The sequence below is a fragment of the Vipera berus genome, assembly GCF_964194415.1.
Source record: "Vipera berus genome assembly, chromosome: 1".
Lineage (NCBI taxonomy): Eukaryota > Metazoa > Chordata > Lepidosauria > Squamata > Viperidae > Vipera > Vipera berus.
Window position 1 is genome coordinate 160,581,254 of NC_138202.1, and position 26,949 is coordinate 160,608,202.

General features: G+C 40.1%; 1 protein-coding gene across 1 annotated transcript; it reads right to left on the bottom strand.

Annotated features, from left to right (window-relative positions):
- Window positions 1-3,908: 3,908 nt before the first annotated feature.
- Window positions 3,909-26,940, bottom strand: CIRSR (corepressor of RBPJ and splicing regulator). Its single transcript, XM_081322365.1, has 9 exons — window positions 26,751-26,940; window positions 23,520-23,614; window positions 22,469-22,559; window positions 20,564-20,613; window positions 18,827-18,875; window positions 18,546-18,663; window positions 10,506-10,612; window positions 7,611-7,696; window positions 3,909-6,047 (listed from the first exon to the last, which is right to left on the bottom strand). The coding sequence occupies exons 1-9, from the start codon at window positions 26,820-26,822 to the stop codon at window positions 5,393-5,395; spliced, it is 1,323 nt and encodes a 440-aa protein (XP_081178491.1). The 5' UTR covers window positions 26,823-26,940; the 3' UTR covers window positions 3,909-5,392.
- Window positions 26,941-26,949: the final 9 nt, after the last annotated feature.

Below are 26,949 nucleotides of genomic sequence, written 5' to 3' on the forward strand. Positions count from 1 at the left end.
GAGGGACAAACCTTCTCTTTCCGGCACCGCTCATCCTTCAGCAAACAACAGAAAGAAGAGCCAGGAATTATTTCCCTGCCTTTCCGTTATGTGTGTAAAACAGGGATTGCTGGCTGAAGTACAGTGATCATAGTAAAGAGCTGTTACCCTCCAAGAGTAATAAATTAATTTGAACGTTTTAAAGGCAAAAGAGGTGTCTAAATGTGAGGGCTCCTACGAGCTTGAGGACCGGGCTCCCTGATTTGCCCTGCCAATACTTCTTGGAAGTTCCTAGCATAGCCAGGAGGAAATAATCCCGACTCCCAAAATGCAATTACCAGCAGCCATGGCCTGTTGCTCGTCATAAATAAATAGCTAGCATGAAGCCAGTTTAAGCAGTATGCAGGATTCCAAGAGTTAAGATGCTTCGATGTGGGGACTAAAACTTTAAATGCCCTCTGCCCGCTCCCCTCACAAAAATACATTCGGGTTGTCTAATTTCTGGTGCCTAATAAAGGAACAGTGTCTCAAGATCCTTGTTCCAGAATAACCAAATGGCATCAGCCTGTCAAGAAGCAGAAGACTCTAGTTTAACTAGAAGCCCAATGTACATGTAGAAGATTTGGTAAATATGTCCTGAGGAAATTTTCCAACCTTGTACCTTTTAGATGTGCAGTAGCATTTCTGTTCCGAGTACCTTCAGATTAGGAGATTCTGGAATTCCCAAACATCTTCGACTAGGCCTCAAGTTGGGGATTGGGGGAAGTTGCTTTAGAAGATTTCAGTGTTAGCCTTGTGACTCTAACCTGTACCTACAGAGTGTAATATTTCTGCTAATTCAGAAAACTGGATCAATGAAGGCAATCATACTTAAAGAAGATAAAACCTGTCTAGGAAAACAATACCTTCGGGGGTATTGTTTAGACTGAAGCAAGAACCACCTAGCATTTTTTCTGCAGAAAAAAAGACAGTTTGGGGAACATCCTTTTCTCTCAGATTTACATATTTAGGAGATGCTATCATCGACTCTTTTTTAAGTTAAGCGCAGAAAGTTATTACTGCAGGTTGTTCTGTTTTCTCACAAGTGTTTTGTGGGTAGAGATCTGCCAAAAATGTATCACGCACCACTTTCATCTTGTGGCTAGGAGCAGGACTGCTGTTTATAAGTTTGAAACAAATTCTAATCAGAGATGCTTGTGCACATTCGTAAACCAACAGCACCTCCTACAGGGTTTAATTTGATATTGTCAAGTTAATACAGCTAGGCAGCAAGTCTCCCAAGAGGCAATTTAACCACTTTTGTGTCAGTTTTCTTTTTCCTTCTTTTTTCAACAGTTGTCTACAGCTGATTTTTAACAAAGTACTTGCAATTACAGTGTTAAGATTTGCAAAAAAAACCACATCAGAAATCCAAATGCATGCTCTGGAACTTCAGTGCCTTGTGTCATTCATCACTACCAGCTCCCCTCTTTCATGAGATAAGTTCTGTTACAGTACTACTCTAAATCACCCTTTTCTAATGCCGCAATCTTTTATCTTTAAAATAAAGTCTTTGCACTTAAATCTCTTTTGATGACTCTTCCAAAGTTTCTCAACATTAAGAGCAACCTTGCAAAGTGTGTTTAAAATATCTGAGTATCTTTCAGGGTGTCGCTTTGTCCAAAAAAAAAAATCTCCTTAGGCCCTGGTGGGAAACTTGGAAAGTAATCAGGCAAATACAAGAATGGCAGCAGTTCCATGATTAGCGTAAGATTCTCAGTCCTAGGATGCAAAAGATACCTGTACGTTGGGCATTATTTTAGTCTAGTTTCTTTTGAGAGAAATACCCAGCTTAGTGAATGAAGGAGACAGATGAAATGGCACAATCAAGGCTTTCCATTCAACAGGAGCACAAAATTATAGGCACATGCTCACCCACATCTCTCTAAACTGACCTAAACAGTAACCAAGAACAGAACACAGAGAAATGCTTGCTAAGAATAGAAGGACCAGTACACTTAATCCTCTTGTGTGAGAGAAATGTAACAGCAGCAGCTGGGTGGCATGTTGCCAGCACAGACAAGGCTGAACCAAATATCCCTTTTCTACCTACTATATATATATATGCTGCACGAATGGGAGGGGGGGAAAAAGAGGCTGCTCTTTGCAAAGAAAAAGAAATAAGATGTCTGGCGCTACTTATCTGTTATTCCAAAGGCCTTTTTCAAAGTGGGGTCACAAATTTTACAGGGCTGAAACACAGATTTTGCTGAACAATGCATCCTTCTCTCTCCTGTCTTCTCAAATATACAAGCCAGAAAAATAAGCCACGGTTGTTTCCCATTAAAATTCTTACCCTTGTGTCAGCTTAGAAACAAATACAACATGTCTCTTCTCTTTTTCATTTGGTGTTTCTTGTAGGCCAGGTTGGTCTCTTCTATAGTCAGTAAATCTTCATGGTATACTAACTTCAGTGCAGTTTCTTCAGTCCTTCAGATATTCTTCCTATATCCTTTTTTTTTTCTTCCTTCAACTATCTGGTGTATTTGTGCAACATTCCACATCCATCTACTTTCCTTGCTAAGTTGAGTCTGTCAACATTGCTGTGGATGAAGGGCATGATTCACTGTCATTATTTTTCTGGTCTTCCTATCCAGGGCTTTTAGTTCTGTTTGAGTCCAATCCACTATTCCAGCTGTGTATCTAATAAATGGAATTACCTTGATGTAATTACCTTGAGGGGACGTGGTGGCTCAGTGGGTTAGGATGCTGAGCTTGTCGATCAGATGGTCGGCAGTTTGGCGGGTCGAATCCCGAGTGCCGCGTAACAGAGTGAGCTCCTGTTACTCATCCCAGCTTCTGCCAACCTAGCAGTTCGAAAGCACGTAAAAATACAACTAGAAAAATAGGGACCACTACGGTGGGAAGGTAACAGTGTTCCATGCACCTTTGGCGTCTAGTCATGCCGGCCACGTGACCACGGAGACGTCCTCGGACAAGCGCTGGCTCTTCGGCTTTGAAACGGAGATGAGCACCGGCCCCGAGAGTTGGAAACAACTAGCACGCATGTGCGGGGGAACCTTTACCTTTTTAATTACCTTGATGGTATTTCCTCCACTGAATTTGGACTAAGATCAAGGCCAGGTATTTGTAGTGATCTTCTTCGTCCAGGCTCTTGGATGTTATTTCCATAGGGCAGAGGTGTCAAACTGCTGGCCCGCGGGCCGGACGCATCATCAGGAAGCCACGCCCACCCCATTGCTGGAAATGGCGAAAAAGCTGATGCGTTGCGCGACGTCACGAGTTTGACCTGTCTGCCATAGGGCATCTTGTTTTCTTCCGTTTTCACTATTTTTCCCCTGTAGATGGTGAGGGTGGCACATTTTCCAATCCAAACTCCTTTGCAGTATATATGGCTGTATATATGATGGGTGTTGAGAAGTGATTCTTTTTCAGATGGTGATTGTCCAAAGAGCTTCAGATCATCTATGTAAAGCAAGTGGGAAAGTCTGGAAGATGTTTTTGATGTTTGATAGCCAGGGCCTGACATCTTCAGTATTGTTGACAAAGGAATCCGTGCAATAGCAAACAGTAGTGGTGATACAGTAGTGAGTTTCCTTGAAAGATCCTCCTCTCTTCTGAAAGATCCTCCTCTCTTCTACTATTATTATCTTAAACTAATGTGATAGATGTTTTCATACTTACTGGGATGGGCTACATATGCATTTTATCATTCAGAAACATATACAAGAAATAAGAACGGTTCAATTTCACCACTAGCCCCAATGTTTACGGGGAAGTCAAGGATTTTAATTTTCAAGTAAGAGGGAAAAACAGCACTATCTAGTTTATATATTATTTTTATTGATAATATTAATAAGGCCATAGAATGTATTTGCATTCTGTGAAAATACTACCACTTCATTACTTTACATTCAAAGGCCACACAGTTTAATTGTATAAGTTTTATTATAAAACTTACGATAAAAGGCAAAGATGTAACATACATCAAAGCTCAGTTTTGCAAAGTGAGTCACATTTCATTTTTATGCAAAAATCTCAGCATGATGATACAAAACAGTACAGAAAAACAAGCATTAATAAAGAAAATTTAAACTATACCAAGACAGCAAAATTGCTTGATGTCCCACTAATGAGGACTACCACATCCTTCGAATCTTAACAATAACAATCTGCAGTTTAATAAGATAGGAATGGACATTATATTTCTGTAGCACACAATACTTAGAAATTCTTAACGCAAAAAAAAAATATTTTTCTCAAGTGCTGCAAAATAACTGACAACGGAAGTTCACATATTTAGATAGTTGTGATGAAGATATACTTTCACAAGGACAAAACATATTGGCATATGTTGAACAATGCTGCTTTGTTGCTTTAACTTAGGAAAACATCCTCAAAAAAGAAACTAAAAGTTCAGATCAAAATAACCCAGTTTTTTATGCCTCTTAAACAGGACTTTCATTCCAAACCACATTAAATGCAAACAAAATAATTCCATGTCTCTGGAACGGCTTCTTTTGTTTCTTGCAAGGCTCGTCAATATATATTATTTTAAAGAACAGAAACACGTTATTGTTGAAACTTCAGTACTGACTCCCTTTTTTTTGCACGCTACTATCAGCTGCAAAAAGAAAGCTAGATGCACCAAATAACTTTTCTTCCCTCTCCCCTCCACCTCCAGAATTAAAGGATTCCAACAGAAAACCCTGGTTTGTGTTTATTTACTTGTTACGTTAAGAGATGAGACATATATACAAGAATGTTTGAAGCAGGAGGCTGAGATTTTTCTGAGAATTTATGAGACGTAGAAGAACACAAGAGGGGTCCTTCCCAAGAGGTGGAAAGAAAGAAAGAAAGAAAGAAAGAAAGAAAGAAAGAAAGAAAGAAAGAAAGGAAGGAAGGAAGGAAGGAAGGAAGGAAGGAAGGAAGGAAGGAAGGAAGGAAGGAAGGAAGGAAGGAAGGAAGGAAGGAAGGAAGGAAAGAAAGAAAGAAAGAAAGAAAGAAAGAAAGAAAGAAAGAAAGAAAGAAAGAAAGAAAGAAAGAAAGAAAGAAAGAAAGAAAGAAAGAAAGAAAGAAAGAAAGAAAGAAAGAAAGAAAGAAAGGGAGGGAGGGAGGGAGGGAGGAAGAGAGGGAAGGAGAAGAAAGAAAGAAAGAAAGAAAGGGAGGGAGGGAGGGAGGAAGAGAGGGAAGGAGAAAAAAGAAAGAAAGAAAGAAAGGAAGGAAGGAAGGGAGGGAGAGAGGGAAGGAGAAGAAAGAAAGAAAGAAAGAAAGGAAGGAAGGAAGGAAGGAAGGGAGGGAGGGAGAGAGGGAAGGAGAAAAAAGAGAGAAAGAAAGAAAGAAAGAAAGAAAGAAAGAAAGAAAGAAAGAAAGAAAGAAAGAAAGAAAGGAAGGCCCACACTATCCACTTTCTCTATTTTCTCCTCTCATTGCTTCTTTCTCGGCGCTCTCTTTTGCTGTACTCCTCAGGGTGGCTCTCTTTACGCTTCCTTTGCTCTCTGCTTACCTCTGAACCGTGGCTTTTTACTTCTCTACTCTTGTCTGGTTCCTCACGGGGACTGTGAGCCCGCTGCCTTGAATCAGAGCTTGGCCTGCTCCTCTCCCCCTTGCTGTGGCTCCTGCTTGCGTGTCCAGGTCGTTCTGATGCTTTTCTCCCCTCTGAGTTCCCCTTTCTGCTTGTGGGGTTTCTTCTGCTCTCGCCGGAGCCCCACTTGTTGTTCTCCCAAGAACAACGACCTTCTTTTAAAAGCCGAGACTTCTCTCTCTCTTTGTCCTTGTTATCGTGGCTGCTGGAGGGATCTCTGTCACGTTTTTGCTTCCCCTTCTCGTCAGAATCACCGCTGTCAGTCTCTGAAAACCTGGCTCTCCTTTTTTTCTCAGAATCTGTTTTTCTACAAGGGGCTTGGTTTTTGCTACTGGCCTCACCATCGCTGCTGCTTGCTGAAGAATCGCTGGAGGATACGGAAGAGGATCTGCTCTTATGTTTTCTGTGTTTGCTTTTCCGCTTCGGCTGTTTTTTCTTCCTTTTGTCTTTCTTCTTCTTCTTTTTCTCTAGGCGATCTAGCTTTCTTTGATTTTGAACACAGAAAAATCGAGCAGTGAAACAGAGTGATATAACAGCGCAATCCTTTGCTTTTTTTTTTTTAAAAAGAATCAAACCCCAAACTTGCCTCTTGCCTCTTTTAAAGCCATCCTCGATATTGTATATCCTGATCTAATAAATATGTTCATGATTTTTTTTTAAAAAAGTTAGAGCAAACTAGGCACTAAAATGTTCAGATACCAGCAATTATGGCTTCACTCCTATCACAGAACAAAGCGTGATTTTATATCACGATTGCTATAAAAGCAGAGCACTACAGGCAGTCCTCAACTTTCAACAGGTCATTTAGTGACAGTTCAATGTTACAACGCCATTGAAAAAAGGTGACCTATGATGGTTTTTCATAGTTACCACCTTTCCAGCATCCCCATGACCATATGCTCAAAATTCAACTGCTTGGCAACTGGTTCATAGTTACAACCTTTGCTGTGTCCTGGGGGGTGTTGGTCATGTGATCCCCTTTTGCAACCTTCTGACAAGCAAAGCCAATGGGGAAGCCAGATTCGCTTAACAACCCTGTTACTGATCAACTGCAATGATTCACTTAACAGCTGTGGCAAGAAAAGTCGTAACATGAGGCAAAACTCACTTAACAAGTGTCTTCACTTAAAACATGAAATTTGGGGCTCAGCTGCGGTTGTAAGTCAAGGGACTACCTGTATTATCTCAGTTTGACTAGGCAAGGTGTGAATTGGAACATGTTCGTCAACTTGAGTTCCCAGCCAGATCCAGCAGCTACTGCTGTGCCTGTAGGAAGCTCGTGAGATAAACAACCACCGATACACTGGTGGAGGAAGCACTGCTGAGGGTGCCTCACTTCCCTCTCCCTGCAAAGGAGGTGGAGCTAATCAAAGGGATACATGCATTCTGTCCTAGACATGACACTTACACTGGAGTGCCTATATTTACTTATTTAAATCCTCAATTTATCTGACTCTGATTCACTAGGTACAAGGCATTTCCTCAGAGTAGTACAAACATAACATATAAAAGAAATGGATCAATTAAGTACAAGCTCTACTTTCCTAAAAGCCAATTCTATCAACTACGGTAGAATAAAGAATGGGTTTAATGTTGGGATCTAGTTAAGGACAAATGGCACATTTCCAAATGTTATTTTTTTTGTTAAAAAAATAATCCATTATCTTTCAGCTGTAGTATAGAATTACTCAATGTAATTTATGTCTTTTCTCGTAACAAATTAGCATATAAAATAGTATTATAATGGGAACAGTTTAAGGATCATGCAATCACATTCTTTAAATGCCAAGTATATAAAGATTCAAGAAAGTGCTACTTACATAGCAAAGCAAGGGGAAGGGGAAGGGATTTCAGCACCTTAATAGCCCCTAGCTCTTAGCAAATCCCCCTCAAATAAGCAGTGAATGAAAATGGACTTAAAACCATGGGCAAAGATAAACCGTGAGTAAATATTCTACACAATTATTCTACAATAAATAAAATGAAAGCTTTAACTTTTGAAATAACTCTTTTGTTAGTAGCCTCTACATCCTCATGATATGATTACCTCAAAAGTTTTTGTTTTTGCTTAGTTGTCAAGGATTTCAGAAATTCTACTTCCGGGTCATCTTCTTCCTCACTTGCAACGTATTCCTAAAAAAAAGAGATTGGGAAATATAGCTAGAGAACATGGGCAGAAGGGACAGCATATATGTTACAGAATATAAATAATATATTTTAAAAGATAGTTGAATAAATATTGTTTGGGGGGGCACAACAAAGAAAAGAGCACCAAGGGAATCCACAGGAATAGCTGGCTGGCTTAGTTAAGGGGGTTAGTTCCTTTCAGCCACATCTGTTCCTCCCCCCTCTTTTTTCAATACCCTTTTAACACAGCTGGAGCAGTTCAAGGCTTAAGTGCATTAATCTGCAACCATCCTAATATTGCGGGTAGTCCTCGACTTAAAACCACAATTGAGCCCAAAATTTCTGTAATTAAGCAAGACAGTTGTTAAGTGAGTTTTGCCCCATTTTATGATGATTATTATTTTTTTGCCAGAATTCTTAAGCAAAATCATTGCAGCCGTTAAATTAGTAGCACGATGGTTAAGTGAATCTGGCTTCCCCATTGACTTTGCTTGTCAGAAAGTTGCAAAAGGGGATTACATGACTCCGGGACAGCGCAACCGTCACAGATATGAGTCAGTTGCCAAGTATCTGAATTTTGATCACATGACCATAGGAATGCTGCAACTGTCACACGTGTGAAAAATGTTCACAAATCACTTTTTCCAGTGCCATTGTAACTTTGAACAGTCACTATATGAACTGTTGTAAGTCAAGGACTACCTGTACGTTGTCCCCATGTGTAGTGCAGTTTAAAGGGAGCCTGGGACCCATAAGATGCTTTTTTTTTGTTTCCAGAATTTCCAGCCTGAATAGCCAATTTGGAGGACATTAGAAAAACCACGTTCAAACAGTATCGCCTGACAGTCCCATTTACAAGGAACGTGTGCTGTGGAGCTCGTGTGAGACACTACAAGAAGGACACAAAGCATCTAGAAACGTGTCTGAGGGGTCCCTGCTGCTCTCTGAGCTTGTTTTCTTGCAGATGTTTCATTACCCAAACAAAGTAACATCATCGGTGCTATAAGGCAGGGCTTTTCAACCTTGTCAGAGACTGTACCACTTTTAGGACATAACAATATTCAAGTACTACCAGTGCTTAGCAAGGTATCAAAAACTTGATGACTAAAAGAAAAGGGGGGGGGATTTCGGTTTCACTGTTAGATTCATTTGTTGTTATAGAAATGGCCAGTTTATAATATTATGAAAAAGGCAAAAGTTGAGGTTCAACGTTAATGCTTCCTTCTACTGCAACAGAGGAAGTCGGAAGTCAGTGCCTTTTCTTTTTCCCTTCCCCCCCTCACCCTTCGCTCGCAAAAGCCCTTCGCTCACACACACTTGTCCCAGAAAGCATTCCCCCCCCCCCGTTTCTCCTCACCGCTTCTCTGACAAAAGCCTTTTCTCTCCTGTCTCTTTCTCCGGAGTCATTTTTCTTTCGGTCTCGGGCCAAAACTGCCTCCTTTTATAACCTTTCCTGTCTCCGCCCCCTCCTCCTCCTCCTCCTTTCTCTTCCGGGTGAGCAGGAAGTCCCGATCCTGGGACTTTCGTCTCGGCCCAGCAGCTCCTGAGGACTCTTCTCACAGCAAGTGCCTGCCTTGCGCTGCTTTAGCTCGCTCCCTCCCCTACTACTCGTCTAGGCTAGGCCGGGTCGCGTACCACCTGCCAGGGTACCACGGGTGGCACGCGTACCACCGGTTGAAAAGCCCTGCTCTAAGGAGTGCAGTTTGCTGCCAGTTTTTGTATTCTAGTGGCTTGCCCTCTCAAGTGTCGGTTGGGGGAGGTCTTATCTTGGTCTGTTTATTGTTGGCTTCTTTGGCAATTTCTTGATTGGGGTCTCGTTAACTTGACTGTTGGTCTGATGTTAAACTTGGGAGTTAATCTGCGCTCATCTGGGTGCTGACTGCTGGTGGAGAGGTGCTTGGGTCTTTTTATTCCCTTTTTGCTGACTGATTGTCTCTTTTGCACAGTCTATAGATGCGTTAGTGTCTATGTGGCTATTGATGGCAAATTTGTCGAAGTGCCAGGCTTCTAGAAATTCCCTGGTGTTTTTGGACTTAGTTGCACTCCTTACTAGCACTGATGACATTACCTAGTTTGGGTAATGAAACATCTGCAAGAAAACAACCAAGCTCAGAGAGCGCCAAGGACCCTTCATTCCAAGCTACAAATTTCTCCTTTATCTTGCTATTAAGATGCTCCATTTTATGAGAAAGGTCTCTGATCGATAAGCGCAGCATCATGTTCTTCTGTCTGAAGGTGGTTTAACTATTCTGTAAAGTGAGATAAAATTCAAGAAGCAGGACAGTAACCAAAGAAATAGCAGCACAATTCCAGCTCTGGTGACATATTCCTGTCTCCGGTAAGCAGGAGTCTACCCTACATTTGTCAAGCTTCCCTTCTGGTAGCCATGCAGAGAGAAATGATACAATCTCTAGTAACGCACAGGGTAGTATTCCGAATTGCACCTCCAAAGTACGGCATCCCCTGAACGGCACTGTCATTATTTTTCACCCAGGGATAGAGTTAGATAAAGCAGCTACTATCATAAGCAAGTAGAGAAAAGTCAAAACCATTTCCTCTGGGTGGATAATAAATCTCTACTAACCTGCAGGAGGGTTTTTCATTTATTAAGCTATGGATTGGACAAATTCTAGACTATCATTCCAGCTAACAAAAAAGTGGGAAAACAGACAGTATTTTAACAGACACAAAGGTTTCTCTACCTATCTGGTGTTCCTATGGTTATGCATATTACAAAAACATTAAGCAACAATTCACAACCAATCACATTTAGATTTGCACACATTTTCAGCTTACTGATAAAAAAGATCATTACCTGGGATGGATCATTCGCGGTCAAGTTTCTCCCCAGTACATTTTGTTTCAGCGCAAACCCACTGTTTCTCATCTCCGCTATTAGCTCTGAGGGGTGCATCGATGGCCCTGTTCACCAAAATCACAGTTTGAATGTATCATTTATATCTCTCTACCTTTTTTGGACTACACAGTGGGAAATTCAGCGGAAGCTTTGTTAAGTAAAATCATAGCTAAATCAATGCAATAATCTTCTGCTGAGCAAATAATCAGATACGATTTTCTAAAACAGCAGTCAGGAGATTCAGAATAGAAAATAATTGCGTTTTTCTTTAAGTGCAAGGGGATTCTCTTCTTATGTAACTTTGTCACATTGAAAACAATATATTTTAAGTAACATCTAGCTATAAGCATTTGATACAAGTACATAAATTGAAGTACAACAAGCCAGCTTTCAAACTTAAAAAACATTCTCTGGCATCAAAAGTAGGCATTAGAGCAGACATGTCAAACACAAGGCCTGGGGGCCGGATCTGGCCCGCAAAGTGGTTTCATGTGGCCCGTGAAGCCATCCTGGAAACAGTGAGGGAACGGCCCCCACTGCCTTGGCCCTGGCCCAGAGACCCTCCTTCTGCCAGAGACCCTCAGATCTGTCCCACTCCTGCCCAGGCCCCCATAGGCACCCTTGATGCAAACGATGTAGAGCTGGCCACGCCCACCCAGTAGGCCACACACACTCTAGCCACGCCCACCCAGTAGGCCACGCCCACCCTGGCCATACCCACCCGCCCCCTTGAGGGCAACCGCAATGCTGCTGCGGCCCTCAATGAAATTGAGTTTGACACTCCTGCATTAGAGAATCACATTTTTTAAAAAAAAAAAAACAACAACCCTTCCCTATTACAATTCACCCTGGGCTCTGCTGTTCCTTTTCCAGTTCAGGCAGGAACCAGAGTAGACAGTGTTTCTACAGCAGGCAGCTATGGGACTGGAAAGACAAAAGAACCCTTGGCAATAGATAAGACTCGTTACTAAAAGTATGCAGCATGTTTAATTTCTGCCCTAACCTTAACCCAATGAAATAATTTTATTTATGGCGTCAGACAAATTCATTTATCTTGCTAGGGGATCAAGATACTCCCAAAGAACATTGCTTTTGAGGGACTGCATCTAATCTCTATGTAGCAAATGTTGAAAAGATCAAGGGTGGGCAGTAACATGGAGTGGTCTTCAGCCTTGCAGTCTCATGTAATTTTTCCTAACATAGGATAAAACTGAAGTCAACTTGTTGGGGGTTTCATGAACATCATCATGCTGAGTAGTTTTTGGCAACGACGTGGTATGTTTTCTCAACTTTCCATGCTAATTCACAGCCTAGTGTAGTGATGGTGAACCTTTTAGAGACTGAGTGCCCAAACTGCAACCCCAAACCCACTTATGTATCATTGGGTGCCGGGTGGGCGTGGCTGCAGTGGTAAGGGCAGACTGGGTGGGACTAAAAACCTCAATCAAGCAATTCCAACTTTGTGACTTCCCCCCCCCCCGCGAGAAGTTGAAATTGATTGACTGAACCTTTTTTTTCTTGCACACAGCGGCGGAGGCCTGAAGTGAAAAGGTTTTATAAAACCCATCTAAAGGCCTAGGACTGGGGTGACGGCGCGCGTGCCCACAGAGAGGGCTCTGCGTGCCATCTGTGGCACCCGTGCCATAGGTTCGCCATCACGGGCCTAGTGTTTGCTAATGGTCTTAATGTAGTTCAGTCTTGCTTAGTTTTTTTCCAAAATTATTCAAGGTCAATCAGGTGTTGTTTACCACATCATGCCTGAAAATCCAAATGGTTTTTAAAGCACCTTTTAAAACATAAATACTAGATATGTTGTTTAACTGTTAAAGATTTTAAAAAGCCTTAGTCTAGCATAAATCCTTGATGAAAATAATTTTAAAAATTAAAACACGTTTTATATATCTACATAGTAGGCATTTTAAGATTGAATACTTTTGCTTTTAAAGTTTAGCTAGTGCTTTTAAGTTTATTTAAGGTGTACTCGTGCTTTTAAGTTTATTTAAAGGTCTAAGGTCTACATATTTATGAAAGTGTTCAGAAATCATTTTGTTTGTTCTTATTACTGCCTCTGCTCCAAAACAATATACATTTGTCTTTTCCTTTTAACTGAAGAGATTTCTACACACTGGCTTTATTTACCTACATACTGTGCAGAGAAATTTTACTTTAATGAGATTAATGTTTTCTTAACCAACTTGCCTTATTTATCCTATGATTAGCACCCCAGACTCAATCTAAAGTGGTACCATTTGCAGGTAGAAAAGCAAGTCCTATATAAGAAATTCTGAACTTAATTTTTGTTTTAATATACAAAACATTAAATGTGTTACATTAAATTACAGCATGAAAGTTTGCTGAGAGCTAAGCATCTTCTTATGGCTTGGTTATTTCACAGCAAGTTACCAGACTGATCCCATTTTCTGGCTGTGAGGTTTTTAATTCACTGCACTGTCACTGTACACAACTATAAGCTATGGAAAAGCTGACTGGGTTACAGTTAATCACCAGCTGAATCAACAGTGTGATGCCATTAGAAAACAAGATTAATAAAAATTTTCATCCATATTAACAAAATCACATTTTTCAAGCAATAAGAAGAAATTTCAGTTTATTATTCTTCCATTATTTGTTATCTTTATAATATACCTTTCCACCAGAAGATCAAGATTACGAGCAAATTATTTTCCTAATTAATCTAACCCTCAAATAAAGAACCTTCCAAGAAGAATATGGCAGGTTCACGTTTTGATGGATGGTTAACTAGAATCAGACTCTTTCCATCCTAGCACTACAGTGTCTTCTGATTCCACCACATTGGTCCTTCTCTGGACTTCTATCTGGAGCCTTGAGTGCCACCTCAAGAAAATGATAGACATCCCACCAGGCTCAAGGTTGACTCAGCCTTCCATCCTTCCGAGGTAGGTAAAATGAGGACCCAGATTGTTGGGGGCAATTAAGCTGACTTTGTAATAATGTCGCTTGGGGGGGGGGGCGAAAGCCCTAATAAGCAGGCATATACATAGAATGAAGGCTATTGCTAAGCACATTGGTTTGTGCTTAAATTGTAAGCCGCCCTGAGTCTTCGGAGAAGGGCGGGATATAAATGGGATTAAAATAAAAATAAATAAATAAACTGAAACAGGCTTAGAAGACAGCAACGTTGGATGAACAAAAATATGAAAAACAATTTCCTGGGTTTAAAAAAAGGGAAACATGGAGGAGGAAAAATGTTTTTGTGGAGGAAAACCCTGGCAAAGGTATGCAAGAACGATGAGAGATTGTAAACTAGGTTTCAGGTCTGAGAAAGGAGAGAGTGTGAGAAAGAGACTCAAAATAAAACTTGCCTTGATTCCGTTGGCCATGAAAGGAGGCAGAGGAAAGTCTGACCAGCTTTCAAGTTTCTGTTCTCATATTTCACAGCAAGAAATTAGGGTTTCATTAGACCTTGGGGTGACCGCCTCTAAGGGAGGTCATTACATTTCTATTCAGAAATGCATTGAACCTTGCCTTCAGATCCTCAGGACATTCCGCTGTTCACAGCACAGCCTGTTGAAGTACTGTTACAATACAAATAAACTGTGCAGCTGTACAATTAACAATCCTGTAGTGTCATGATATGACTAACAGAGCAACTGAGACACGGTTCATCAACCAACAGCCCAGACAGAATTTCTTCACTCCTATGAACATTTGAAAGAAAAATTTGGAAGCCTGAGATCAATTTCACAACAGTATGAATTGTTTAGATCAGCCAGTAGAATTTCCTACAGATCACTCCAGGGTTTTTTTGGGGGGAGGGGTGTGTGTTTGTTGTGGGTCTGCCAAAGGAAGGGGCAACCTAATGGTCTGTGCTTCTCAATGAGAGCAGTGATCCATACTGGATAATTATCAGAACTTGATGCCCAGATTTAAAGCTGTATTTGGTGATTCAGCTAAGAGACAAACAAACCCCAGACTGAGAGTTCTAAAAGCTGAACACAGAGTTTGTGAGAACATATTGGATTTTCTCTTACACCCTGCCGTTGCCTCTTTGGGTGTCAGCACTGGAGAACCCAATGCAAATGGGAGTAATAAAAATTTTCTTGTCGTCAGCATAAAAACAGCAGAGAGACCTGTGCAGGTGCAGAACCCCCAGCGAAGACTTACTAATTCCAACATCTGAATCAGCTGTGGAATTCCAGGCACAGAGTAAGCAATTGCCCAAATTGCTTCAACACCCTAGCCCAGGGGTAGGCAACCTCGGCTCTTTTATGATGACTCATGGACTTCAACTCCCAGAATTCCTGAGCCAGCCAAGCTGGCTCAGGAATTCTGGGAGTTGAAGTCCATGAGTCATCTCATAAAAGAGCCGAGGTTGCCTACCCCTGCCCTAGCCTTTGGGAAATGTCACAGATGCCGCTTCCAAGTTGGATGAACAAATAGCCACATCTTTCACATCAGATTAGAGTATAGCAACAACAGGGCTCGGATGAATGACCTCCAGGGAAAGCCATCTCTTCCGTCGATAAACAGTGGCTTCAAAATAGCCATTTAAAACATTTCCCTTCTTTTACAGAATAAATAGGACTCTGCCATAAGCTGCAGGCCCAGGGGTAGTATTCAAAACATTTGGGTGCTCAGAAATTCTGGTGGCCAAGGAGGAGAGCAGAGGTCACAGACTATTTCATCTTGTCATGTTTGTTGCTGGGCAAAGACTGTCCCTGCCAAGCTGTCCTACGGCCTTCTTACAGAAAAGTAAGTAGCCCTTGCGGTATCTGTTTCCTGGCTTGGCCTATCTTGATGGGCTGATCATTTGTTTGGAGAAAACTTGAAGTGAGGGAGAGCATTACAAGGTTTATCAAACAAAGAACAGCTGTTTGGCCAGGAGGGGAAAAACTGCAGTAGAAATTTAGGATAAAATTCTTAAATTAAATGAGCACTTTGACGGGAAAGCCACAGGGAGCTTTCTTTTCTGGAGATCAGCAATGATCAGTCATTTATATATTTATTATGAATGCTATAATTCTGAATATCTACAGAAATTATAATTCGAAGGTTCTCTTAAAACCTGCATTTCTAAGATTAATTGTGAATATTGCACTTAATACACTGGATCTGGTTGGCTGGAGCCTTAAAGGAAAGAAGCAGTCATCACCATGGCCTTCTGAAGGAAGACTATTCACCCCTTTTTTTTAAAAAAAAAAACCACATTAAAAATAAAAGTCTTCATCCAGACAATTCAAATATATGTACCAAAAATAGAATGTTTTGACTTGCTGTAGAAAAACTTTGACCAATTTCTCTTATATTGTATCATTTATTCTGGTTTTAGAGGGACACGGTTGCTCAGTGGGTTAAGAAGCTGAGCTTGTCGATCAGAAGGTCGGCAGTTTGGCAGGTCGAATCCCGAGTGCCGCGTAACAGAGTGAGCGCCTGTTACTCGTCCCAGCTTCTGCCAACCTAGCAGTTTGAAAGCACGTAAAAATGCAAGTAGAAAAATAGGGACCACTATGGTGGGAAGGTAACAGCGTTCCGTGCACCTTTGGCGTCTATTTATGCCAGCCACATGACCACGGAGACGTCCTCAGACAAACGCTGGCTCTTCGGCTTTGAAACGGAGATGAGCACCGGCCCCTAGAGTTGGAAACGACTAGCACGCATGTGCGGGGGAACCTTTACCTTTACCTTATTCTGGTTTTGCTAGCAAAAATTCAGAACCCTACTTTGGCTCTACTTATTACTTTGCTAAATATTTGTGTATTTTTCAGACTTTTCACATTAATTTAAATGCTGTAAAATAGCTTTTCTATAATCATAGATAACAGGGTGAATATATAGCAGAGGCGGGTGGGGGTGGGGGATGAGAGTTTGCTATCATACAGGAAGGTAGAGAAAAGGTGTCCTAAAGATGCACAATAGCTCAGTATCATTTTGCTCTGATAGCACCGCACATCCCATTTAAAGGCAAAGTTCTTAAAATGATTGATACCACTGCTTTCTATTCTAGTTCTCCAATGAGGGTGGTTGCTCTAGTCCCTTGTATAAACATCAGTGTGTGCCTCCAAATTTTTCTGATCTCCAACTCCTATCAGCCCTACCCAGCAAAGTGAAAAATATTACAATCCAATGCAGGGGTACATTCTTACTTTAATTATTCCTGCTATTGAACGTATTAGAGCAAGAAGAACTGGAGTAAAAGCTTCACTCGGGATAGGTGTGTACATCTGGCAAAGAAGCTGCTAGAAATAGTAAATTCTATTTAATTGTGCCCATGTAATGTAAAACTAAGTGTAATGGCAAATTTTAAGACAACCGCAAAACTAATGCCCCCTCCCCCGTGAGAAACAACAAGGCATCGCTTATTTTCAGATAGAGGAAGAGATGCTTTGGATGATCAGCATCTGACCTGCAAAGGCAGTTTAGCTTCCGCAAGAATCAGAACTGTGTTTTGCCGGTATTCCTGTCATGGTTTGACAACAATAATAACTAACAGATACCAATAGTTCATTAGAAAGCAAATGTTTGAGAGGAGATAAGGATATTATCATACCTAATATAGACATTGAAAATCTAAGGAGAGGAGCTGCTTGGACATCACCCCTAAATTGTATCGGAAGAGGAATGGGAGGGAAGAAAGGAGAGGAGAGAGGGAAGAGAGTAGAGGAGGGGGAAGGAAGTAGGAAGGTTGGAGGGAAAGAGGAGGAGAAGTGGGGAGAAATGGGAGGGGAGTGGTGAGGGAAAGAGGAGAGGAAGAAGAGGGAAGTAGGAAAGAAAGGAGAAAGGGAGAAAGAAAGTAGAGAAGAGGGAAGAGAGAGAAGGAAGGTGGATACAGTGAAAGGGGAAATGGACGAGCAGCACCCAAACTTACGTGTATGTATTTATGAATGGCGATATATTTGTTGACTTCTTTGTGGAAGAAATGGGAAAATAAAATTGAATATATATATTAAAAAAAGAAAAAAAGAAAGCAAATGTTTGCTTTCAGTGAGGAAACTCTTTGCCTAACTGTTCACACATCACGCCAACCAACTCATGTAGAAAAGTAGAGCAAAAAGTTTTGCCTTTTTTATTAGGAATCGTTAAAAGTTAATATCAGTATTTTTTATTTTTTAAAAAGAACAGCTTAGGGTAAAACAGCATTTTGATTGCCTAATTTAACTTTGTAAAGGATGCAGTAAATCTTATAGTGGGTCTGGGTAAACTGCACAGCTGGAACATTCTCTCACTACCATGCGGTTTCCAATGATCAAAGTAAGTTACTTTATATGTCGGACTAAGATTTCATAATGGAAATAAATGCATCATCGGGGGGAGTACAGTTGTCATGAAATAATTACGGTCCTGGGAGATTACAGCCAAGGCTGTACCCCAGGGGTGTGATTATCCCATGAAAAACACATCCAGTGAAATTGCCTTATTGCAAAAATAATCTCCATTCACCAGCAAGATATATTATTCAATAGGAGACTTTTGAAAGTGGAAAGATTACACTTTTTAAAAGTCTGAATCGACAAATAGATTAGCATTGCGGTCGAGGAAATAAGAAGAAAAATCATATCCCAATAGAGTATTATTTCTTTTGGTTACTTGGTATGGAGCTGTTTTGCCTTTAAAGACTATTTTTAAAGAGCTTCCATTAGTTCCTTGCAGACATTTTTTCAATAGTTTGGGTGTAATCATCCTGAAATCACTCTATCTGAAACATTACCATGGAATCAGTTACCTGTTTGTAGGTGGGATACGAACATGAATTACAATTTGGTGGCTCTAATATTCATAGAGAACTCCATGCAAACACTGAGCGCTTGGAGTACTGACTGAATCACAGTGGCTGGAAAATTCATTAGCACACAAAAAGACTTTCTCTTTACCTAAGACACCTAAAAGCATTTACAGAAGGCCTTCAGTTTGAATCCTGCAAAGTTAAGCACCCAATTGGTTGCTGAACTCAATAAAATATACATAAATATAACTCAACATTATTTGATAAATTGACTGAAATACATTTTAAACACCTACCTGAGCCATCACTGGAAACAGAGCTTGCATTAATTCCAGAAAGGCCAAATAAAGGGCATTCTCGGTCTGTGTTTACGTGGCCCCACTTGTGACATTTAATGCATCTCACATTCCTCACCTGAAAATGATTCATAGAGTTAATTTCACATTTCAATACGATGTTTTATCCCATTATATCCAAAGCAAACTTTTCATAATACAAACCTAATGTAATTTATTGTGAACTACCGAATACACGAAAATCCATCCTAAATAGAAGGAAGGCAATGCATAAAACTTGCCTGGATGCCAAATGGCTGGTCTCTAATGTTCATGTCATCCTTAGCATATCTGTTAAATACAAAAAAAGATGGATACTTATATTATTTATGCATTAAAAAGAATTATAATTACTAGTTGCTGGGGATGCAAACAAGATACAACCTATGGCAGGGGTAGGCAACCTCGGCTCTTTTATGACTCGTGGACTTCAACTCCCAGAATTCCTGAGCCAGCAGAGCTGGCTCAGCAATCCTGGGAGTTGAAGTCCACGAGTCATAAAAGAGCCGAGGTTGCCTACCCCTGACCTATGGCTTCAATTGTTAAAAGATGTAGAAATCACAGCATCAAAATGTTTCTGAATTCTAATTTATTCACATTTATCCAAAAAGCATCTAGATATAGAGTTGGTTCTTCCTGACATCAAGAAAGGCTAAATAAAAAGGGAAATCTCCACTTATAGTTTAACATCATTTCTAAATAAGACCCCCAGATTGCTGGGGAAGCCTAAATTAGATGGCAAGAGCAAACGTTTGCCTACCCTTTGGAAGATCTGTTCTCACCCTTTTTTGATTCAAGCTGCCACATTCACCGAGTCAAGGCTCGTGGATTTTCAGGGATCTAAAACAGTGCTGCTTTCATCGTTTTTATGTGCTTTCCTGCTCTACTCATTATTCTTGCTGTTTTAACAGAACACCATTGCTTCTTAGTTTTTTATTGTTCTGTCTTACGTGTCTCTTGCCTCTGCTCTTTGTGGTTAAGCTGTTTCAGTGTTAATGCAAATTTAAGTTGTATAAGACTTGAATCTTCTTCAGTTTGGGGTGCTGCAGTACTTATCTTTTAAACAGAAAAATAATAGGCTGACATTTTGAATAAATATATACACAGAAAAAAGTATTAGCACAATGGTTTCCTTGGATTTCATTGTTCTCTCCATCCTGGGCAGTCTCCGAAGAGGGCAAGTTTTATAAACATGGAACTTTGTTCATACTTGTTGAATCTACTTATTATGTGTCTGCTGGTGGAGTGAACCACTTGCAAATAGCTCTCTCTCTTGCTAGGCTTCATCTCCTACTGAATCTGCTTTAGAAGGTTGAGATGAGTTCTGAGGCAGATTTGGGAACTCCAGACAGGCAGCAAAGAGCAAGAGAAACTACATAACGCAAACTCCTGGAGTAAAATGCTAGATATCACGTGAAAGTAACCTCTAAACACAGAATGTGCACTTTACAGCATTTGGTCAATAATATTCTTAGGTAATTTTTTGCCTTCCTTTCACTTCTTAATATTTTATTCTAAGATCTGATATAGTTAACTCGTGTATTCAGCTGATCTATTTCTGTGGAAAATAGATCGTTCGTTTCGCCGGGACCTAAAAACCTGGTTGTTAGATTTATCTGGCCTGGACTGAGGGGTTTTAAATTTTTAAATTTTAATTTTTAAATTTAAATTTTAAATTTGGGCTATTGTTATTTAATTCTATTTTAATTTTAACGTTATCTTAACCTTTGTACTGTTTTAACTGTTTTTTTAACTTTGCCCTGTAAACCGCCCTGAGTCCTTCGGGAATAGGGCGGTATAGAAATCTAATAAATAAATAAATAAATAAAATACAAAAGGTATTGCCTATTGAAAAGGCAGTGCCTCTGTTTAGTTTGTAAAATATACAGCTTGAGACAACAGTCTTCTTCCTTAAAGAACATATGTAGGTACACAGCTCTCAGAATACATTAGTCAAAGTATGAAGCAATAAGTCTTACTTTTCACGAGGAGCTACCTTCTGCCATTCAAATTTGTATTCAGTTTCTCCCTCCTGCTAAACAACAACACATAAAATCAAGCTGTTATTTATATACACACTGAGATTTTGAAATATGAGAAAACATGAGAAATTAAACATCAAAATTACCTCTTTGGTTTCTTGTTTGGTGATCATGATGAAATGGTAGGGAATAGGATAAGACAGACCATTAGATGAGGCATTCAGTAGGCAACAGGGATATCAAAAACATTCAGATCATGCAATTCACAGACCTCTGAAAAACACCTTATTTTATAAAGTCTGTCTACTAAAATTTAGTATTTCCTTCTTAATTATGCATAACCAAATGTGTGAGTTATAGATTTATGATAAGGACTGCAGCTTTATGTAATGATGCTCAAGAAATTCACCACACGCAGACTTACTCTTCTGACACTTATTTCAGGATTTCTTTTACAAAACCAAATGTACTGTATAAGAACAAGAACGTTTAATCCACTAATACATGTCCAATCTGTAAGGGTTAAAATTTAAGTCAGAAGAAGCATTTCACCTATTTGTCTAAAATGATTCAAAGACTGGAATTTTCTAACATATTTGACAAGAACACAGGATCCTCTCCAACTTCCTATATAGCATCTATAGACTTTTTTTGTCATACAGGAAATTAAACATTTCCCATCTCAGTGTAAGGAGTGTTTAGAGCAGGCCCATGGGCCGGACGCATTGCGACAAAACCGTGCCCACCCCATTGCCGGCAAAGGGGAAAAAGCTCCGATACGTCACACGATGTCACGTGACGTCGCGAGTTTGACATGCCTGTTTTAGAGGCTCATACTCTGATTAGAGACTTTGACTACATCTGCATGACATGTTTAACAGTAAGATGGATAATAAGTCCTATCTGGGTCCCAAGTATGCCCACTACCACTTTTCCAGCACTGTTTGTCAGTGGGCTGTTAACCATTCCTCGCAAATGAACACCTCATTTGAATACAAGATGTACACTGCTTCCAACTATGGCAAATTGCAGAAAGTTACTATTACTGGATTTTGTGGCAGACTGTTCCTAATTTTAAGTCACTTTACTGCAGCTGCTTGTGAGAGGAGAGTTACACATGGAACATTAGCAGCCGTCTAAGAATGAATATGAACTTCATTGTTGATTAGAGGAGGAATTGCCAGTTCATAAATTTGCTTTCAATTCTAGAAATGATAAGATGCTCTGCACATCACAATGTTTTGGTTCAGTTGACAAGAAACAAACAAAATAGCACATGAAACCATGTCCACTACAACACAGGATCTGACTTCTGAAACCAACAATTGTGGGCATCACTGCAAACTTTTTCTTTTACTAATACTGTTGGCTGTAGTTTCTAATGGTCTTCCTTAAGGTCTGCAATATCACCTATTATAAAAAAGCTGTTTTGTACCAGGTCAAATCATGGAATAGTGGAATATTGCTATTTCACACTCTTCAAACTGACACCACCCTGATGTGTTATATTTCAACTCCCAAAAGCCCTGGCCAGAATGGAAATTGAAGCCCAACATATCTGGATTACATCAGATAGGGTCAGATCTTCACATGTGAAAGACATTTGGTCTTACCCAACCACGACAGCTCCCCTGTGTTTGAGAGAGTGACCTTTGTCACCCGTATCTGGGTACACCCAGAATTGAAATGTTCTGATAGGAAAGTATTTATTCCTCCAGGTGTTAACTGTAATTCTCTAATACTTTTCAGTTATAATTAAAAAGGGGGGAAAAAGATAATGAGGAGAGGCATAGGTGTAAAAAGAATCTGCAGGAAGTTTGTCACAATTAAAACCAAATGATCAAGAACCTTGATGAGTGTTACAGTTTCCACACAATTGTTGGTAAATATTGTGTTAGTTACTAAACAACTAAAATTACCTTTCGTTGCTCCAGGCGGTGCTTCATACATAAAATTTAGACCATTCTTGACACGTTCATCTCCCATAAGCAATCTTTATAAACATATAATACAATTACTATATATTGCAAGAAATATATATTGATTCAAAATATATTTTAAAATAAAGGTAGCATGTTTCCATAAGTCATAGCTCTTTTTTTTTTACTAGTAGACACTTTAAATATCTGCAGTAAATAATAATAATTCTGGATTAAGCAATAATTACTTTTTAAACACGGGAAATTCAGCCCCAAATGTATTCCTAGACTCAACTTTAATTCCAAACATTTTAAGTTTGTCACGTACATTTTCTAATGCACCAATGGAGTTGAGAACATTTTTCAAAAAAAAAAAAAAAAGAATCCACATTTTGAAGGCAATTCTTAAAAAACTGTTATTCTCTGACCTTTCAGTCTGAGCATTGCATGTGATCCGAGACTAAATCTCTAGGAAGTGAGGCAAAGGAAGATTTGCAGACTGTATAAAGTAGAAATTGCTTCATAGCACTGCTTCAATGACCCAAGAGAAATACTTACTCTGCTGTGGTACCTATTCTATGGAACAGCATTTTCCATGAAAACTGGATAGCCCTCACCTTCCACAAAGCTTTAAAGACTTGGCTTTTCCCTTCAGCTTTGGAGCTGGGATGTCATATGAACCCAGCTGTTTTTTCTGCCTACCATTGATTGCATGACTGTTTTGGGTCTTGGGTACATTATATGTGATTGTTGGTTATAATTATTTTCAACCATATTGGTTGTTATTTTGGAGTTTTTATTGTTTGTTACCCAGAGTCCCATTTTTGAGCTGAATGGCCATATACATTAATTAGATAAACAACTTCTTTTTCAGAGATGTTTATAGCAAATAAAATATGTCAATCATATACTGAAACAATATAAAACAAACATGTATAATAAAGATAACAACTAATAGAGTCACAAATTTAGAGGATTATACTTTGATTATAGATTTTTATCACTCAAGTGTAAAATAATGAGCCACATCTCACCTGTTGTCATAAGATTCTTGTTCTTTAAGATATTGCTGCATTAATTCTTCTTGTTTCTTTCTATCATAAGATATTTTCTGTTCTGCCATCCATACCTAGTTAGAATAAATTGATGTAAGTATCATTCTTGAAAAAAAAATCCCTCCTTTCTCTTTCTGGAATTTCATATTGCAGCCACACTGCTCTAAAATTCTGTAACTTTAATTATTACTAAAACAAACAAACAAACAAACATCCAGCTGTTCTTGAAAGACTCCAGTAAGAAATGATGGGCCTTTTAACAGAAATATTTAATACAGAAGTTAGCTTTCCTATTAGAAATTGAAGATGAACTCCAGCTCACTATGCTCTGTGGGACTATGATCCACGGAACATACCATAATAGTTTGTCTCTTATGGATACTAAGATCTCTGTAAAGGTCTGGAGACCATTTGACAAAAGAAGCAAAACGTGTGTTCAATGACAAGCTATGCAGTTGAGCCTCTGTGGCACTCCTTTGCTTGAAGGTTGGTAGGAAAACACCCCTAAGGATAGCCGATTTGGAAGAAAAAGACATTTGAAGTGAACCAAAATAATACTGATTAAATAAGGAATTAACAAGATTGAAAAAAAGGAAGATACGATTCTGCAGATTCTGGAGAATAAATCAATGGAAACAGCCTTGATATTAACATTGTCTCTATAAAACGACATGTGTATTATTAGTAATTAATAATTTATATTATAGGTAATCTACTTATGTAAATAACTGTGGACAATCTGAGATTAAATGTGAAGTACTCTTTTTACAATGCAGGTAAATTACGGGATAAACTTCTGTGATCAGAAGTTTTTGCTGTTTTGGTTGGTGGACAAGATCTCTCTCTTTTTTTCCACTGGAAATTTGACTTCGGAAGTTCCATGCTATATCAAAATCTGCTGATTGCTTATTTGAGAACAAAAAGCACAACTCCACTGAGTTCAACGAGACTCATTCCCAGGTAAGGAATGTTGCCTAAAAAGCTGCATTAATATAATATACTGAATGACAAACCTGGCAATTATACTTAGTTTATGGTTTAGTATGTCATCTTTTTGTTGTTTTTCTTTTGTGGCTTTGAGTCACTTTTTTTTTAACTCCTGGCGACTGACTGGGCTGGTCCCTGTGGTTTTTTTTGGCAGTGTTTTCTGAAATGATTTGCAACTCCCTGCTTCCTAGGAATGTGTGTGACTGGCCCAATATCACCCAGATGCCTTTGTGCCTCAGGTGAGACTAAAACTCATGGTCTCTGTTTCTACTGTAGCCTAATCAGCCTTAACTACTATACCAAACTGGCACTATACGACACACAAAGTGTCATATATATCCAGAAAATTGGATTGATAAATCATATATAGTGAGAACACAGCCTAAGCATCAGTCCCCATTAACATTTTGTAGGTATCTTTGTGGATAGCACACCTACACCTTCAAACCTGACCCTGGGGCAGTTATTCACAATTTTTAAACATCAGTATAAATGTACATTCTCTACAATTTATTTACTTTATTTATAAATAAAGTAAATAAAGTGGCAAAATAGGGACCACTACGGTGGGAAGGTAACAGTGTTCCGTGCGCCTTTGGTGTCTAGTCATGCCAGCCACATGACCACGGAGACATCCTCGGACAAGCGCTGGCTCTTCGGCTTTGAAACGGAGATGAGCACCGGCCCGTAGAGTCGGAAACGACTAGCACGCATGTGCGAGGGAACATTTACCTTTTTAAATAAAGCGGCAAACTTACGTAACTTTATCCTCCTATTGTTCCCCAAACAGCAATACTGTGAAGTGGTTTGGGCTCAAAAGAGTAATTGGCCCAGTCACCCAGCTAGCTTTCATGATTAAGGGGAGAACTAGAACTCCTAGTCTCCCAGTTTCTATTTTGATGCCTTAACCACTAGACAAAACTGGCTCTATGCCAGTGATCGATAACCTGAAATACTTCAAGTGATTTTTTTACTTTAATTCTCCTCAGTTCAGGCCAGCATGGCTGTCAAGGATTTATGGGAGTGGTACTTCAAAGTATCGGGAAGATTTCCTGATCCAGCTTTAACGATGTCTGGGGATCCATTTGATAATTTTTCCTCCTAAACCCTTCCATTGCGAATTCCTCCATCCCACTTTACTTCTGCCCCCTCTTTATTCTTAATCATATAAAACAACATGTTATAGCTGCAAATTTACAGTCTAGTAAGCCGGCACCTGTTTTAAATTCAATAGGATACACTGTGGAAAAGAAGTGCCTACGACTGGGAAACAAAACAAGACATTATAGTATAAAAGGCGCACCCTGTCCCACTCTTTTGTTAAAATGTGCAATGAGGAATCATAATGGAAACAAGGAATTCTGGTTTCTACCAGGGCAATTATCTCCAAGCAAAGCAAAGCAAAGCAGAGGCAGGAGAAGAGAGGGGGTACATTGGCAATATGTTGGATATTATTTATTTACTTTGGAGGACAAGAGGGGATTTTGTGTGTGCCCAGGATGCATATTCAGATGAAAAACCTCCCCCCACACCCCGGGGAAGAAAGAAGAGCAGACAAGGAGAACTTCTGAAAGCTCCTTTAAACTGACTAAGCAATCCAGGTAGTTCTCGACTTACAACCACAACTGAGCGCAACAGGTCTGTTGCTAAGTGAGACATTTGTTAAGTGAGTTTCCCCCACTTTACTACTTTTCTTGCCACTGTTGCTAAGTGAATCATTGCCGCATAACCCGGCTGTTTGTTAAGGGAATCTGGCTTCCCCGTTTTTTTACTGGTCAGACCAGGGGTAGGCAACCTGGGCTCTTTTATGACTCATGGACTTCAACTCCCAGAATTCCTGAGTCAGCTCTGCTGACTCAGGAATTCTGGGAGTTGAAGTCCATGAGTCATAAAAGAGCCCAGGTTGCCTACCCCTGGGTCAGACGGTCCCAAAAGGTGTTCCACATGATCCGGGGACACTGCAACCGCCACAAATAAACGAACCAGTTGTCCAGCATCCACATTTTGGTCCCGTGTGACCACGGAAATGCCGGCAAAGGTCGCAAGTCACTTTTTTTTTTGCAGTGACGATGTAACATCGAGTAGCGACTAAATGAACTGCTGTAAGTCGAGGACTATAAACCTTTCCGATTCAGGCCTCCACGTCGACGGGCGGCAGGGAGGGAAGAGGAGCTTGCTCTCCGGCTCTCCTCCGGGAAACGGCCCCGACCGACGGCAGCTCACCTTTTTAATATTGGACTTGGAGGCCGGGTGAAAGTCTTTCTTGCACATGAAGTTAGCGAAGGACTTCCCCATGGCGGCGGCGGGGTCGGAGAAAAGAGCAAGGGCAGCGGCGGCGGCCCTCTTTTTACGTCGCGACGGTGCCTGCGGCCTTCCTCCGCGCCGCTTCTGTTGTTTACTTCAGCCGGGCTAGCTCCGGCTT

What these genes read in the sequence shown, in the direction of transcription:
- CIRSR (XM_081322365.1), bottom strand. Translation starts at nt 26,822, where the DNA reads ATGGGGAAGTCCTTCGCTAACTTCATGTGCAAGAAAGACTTTCACCCG. An exon ending in CCAAGTCCAATATTAAAAAG is followed by an intron (nt 23,615 to 26,750) that starts GTGAGCTGCCGT and finishes TATTCTAACTAG; the next exon opens with GTATGGATGGCAGAACAGAA. An exon ending in CCGCGAATGATCCATCCCAG is followed by an intron (nt 7,697 to 10,505) that starts GTAATGATCTTT and finishes TCTTTTTTTTAG; the next exon opens with GAATACGTTGCAAGTGAGGA.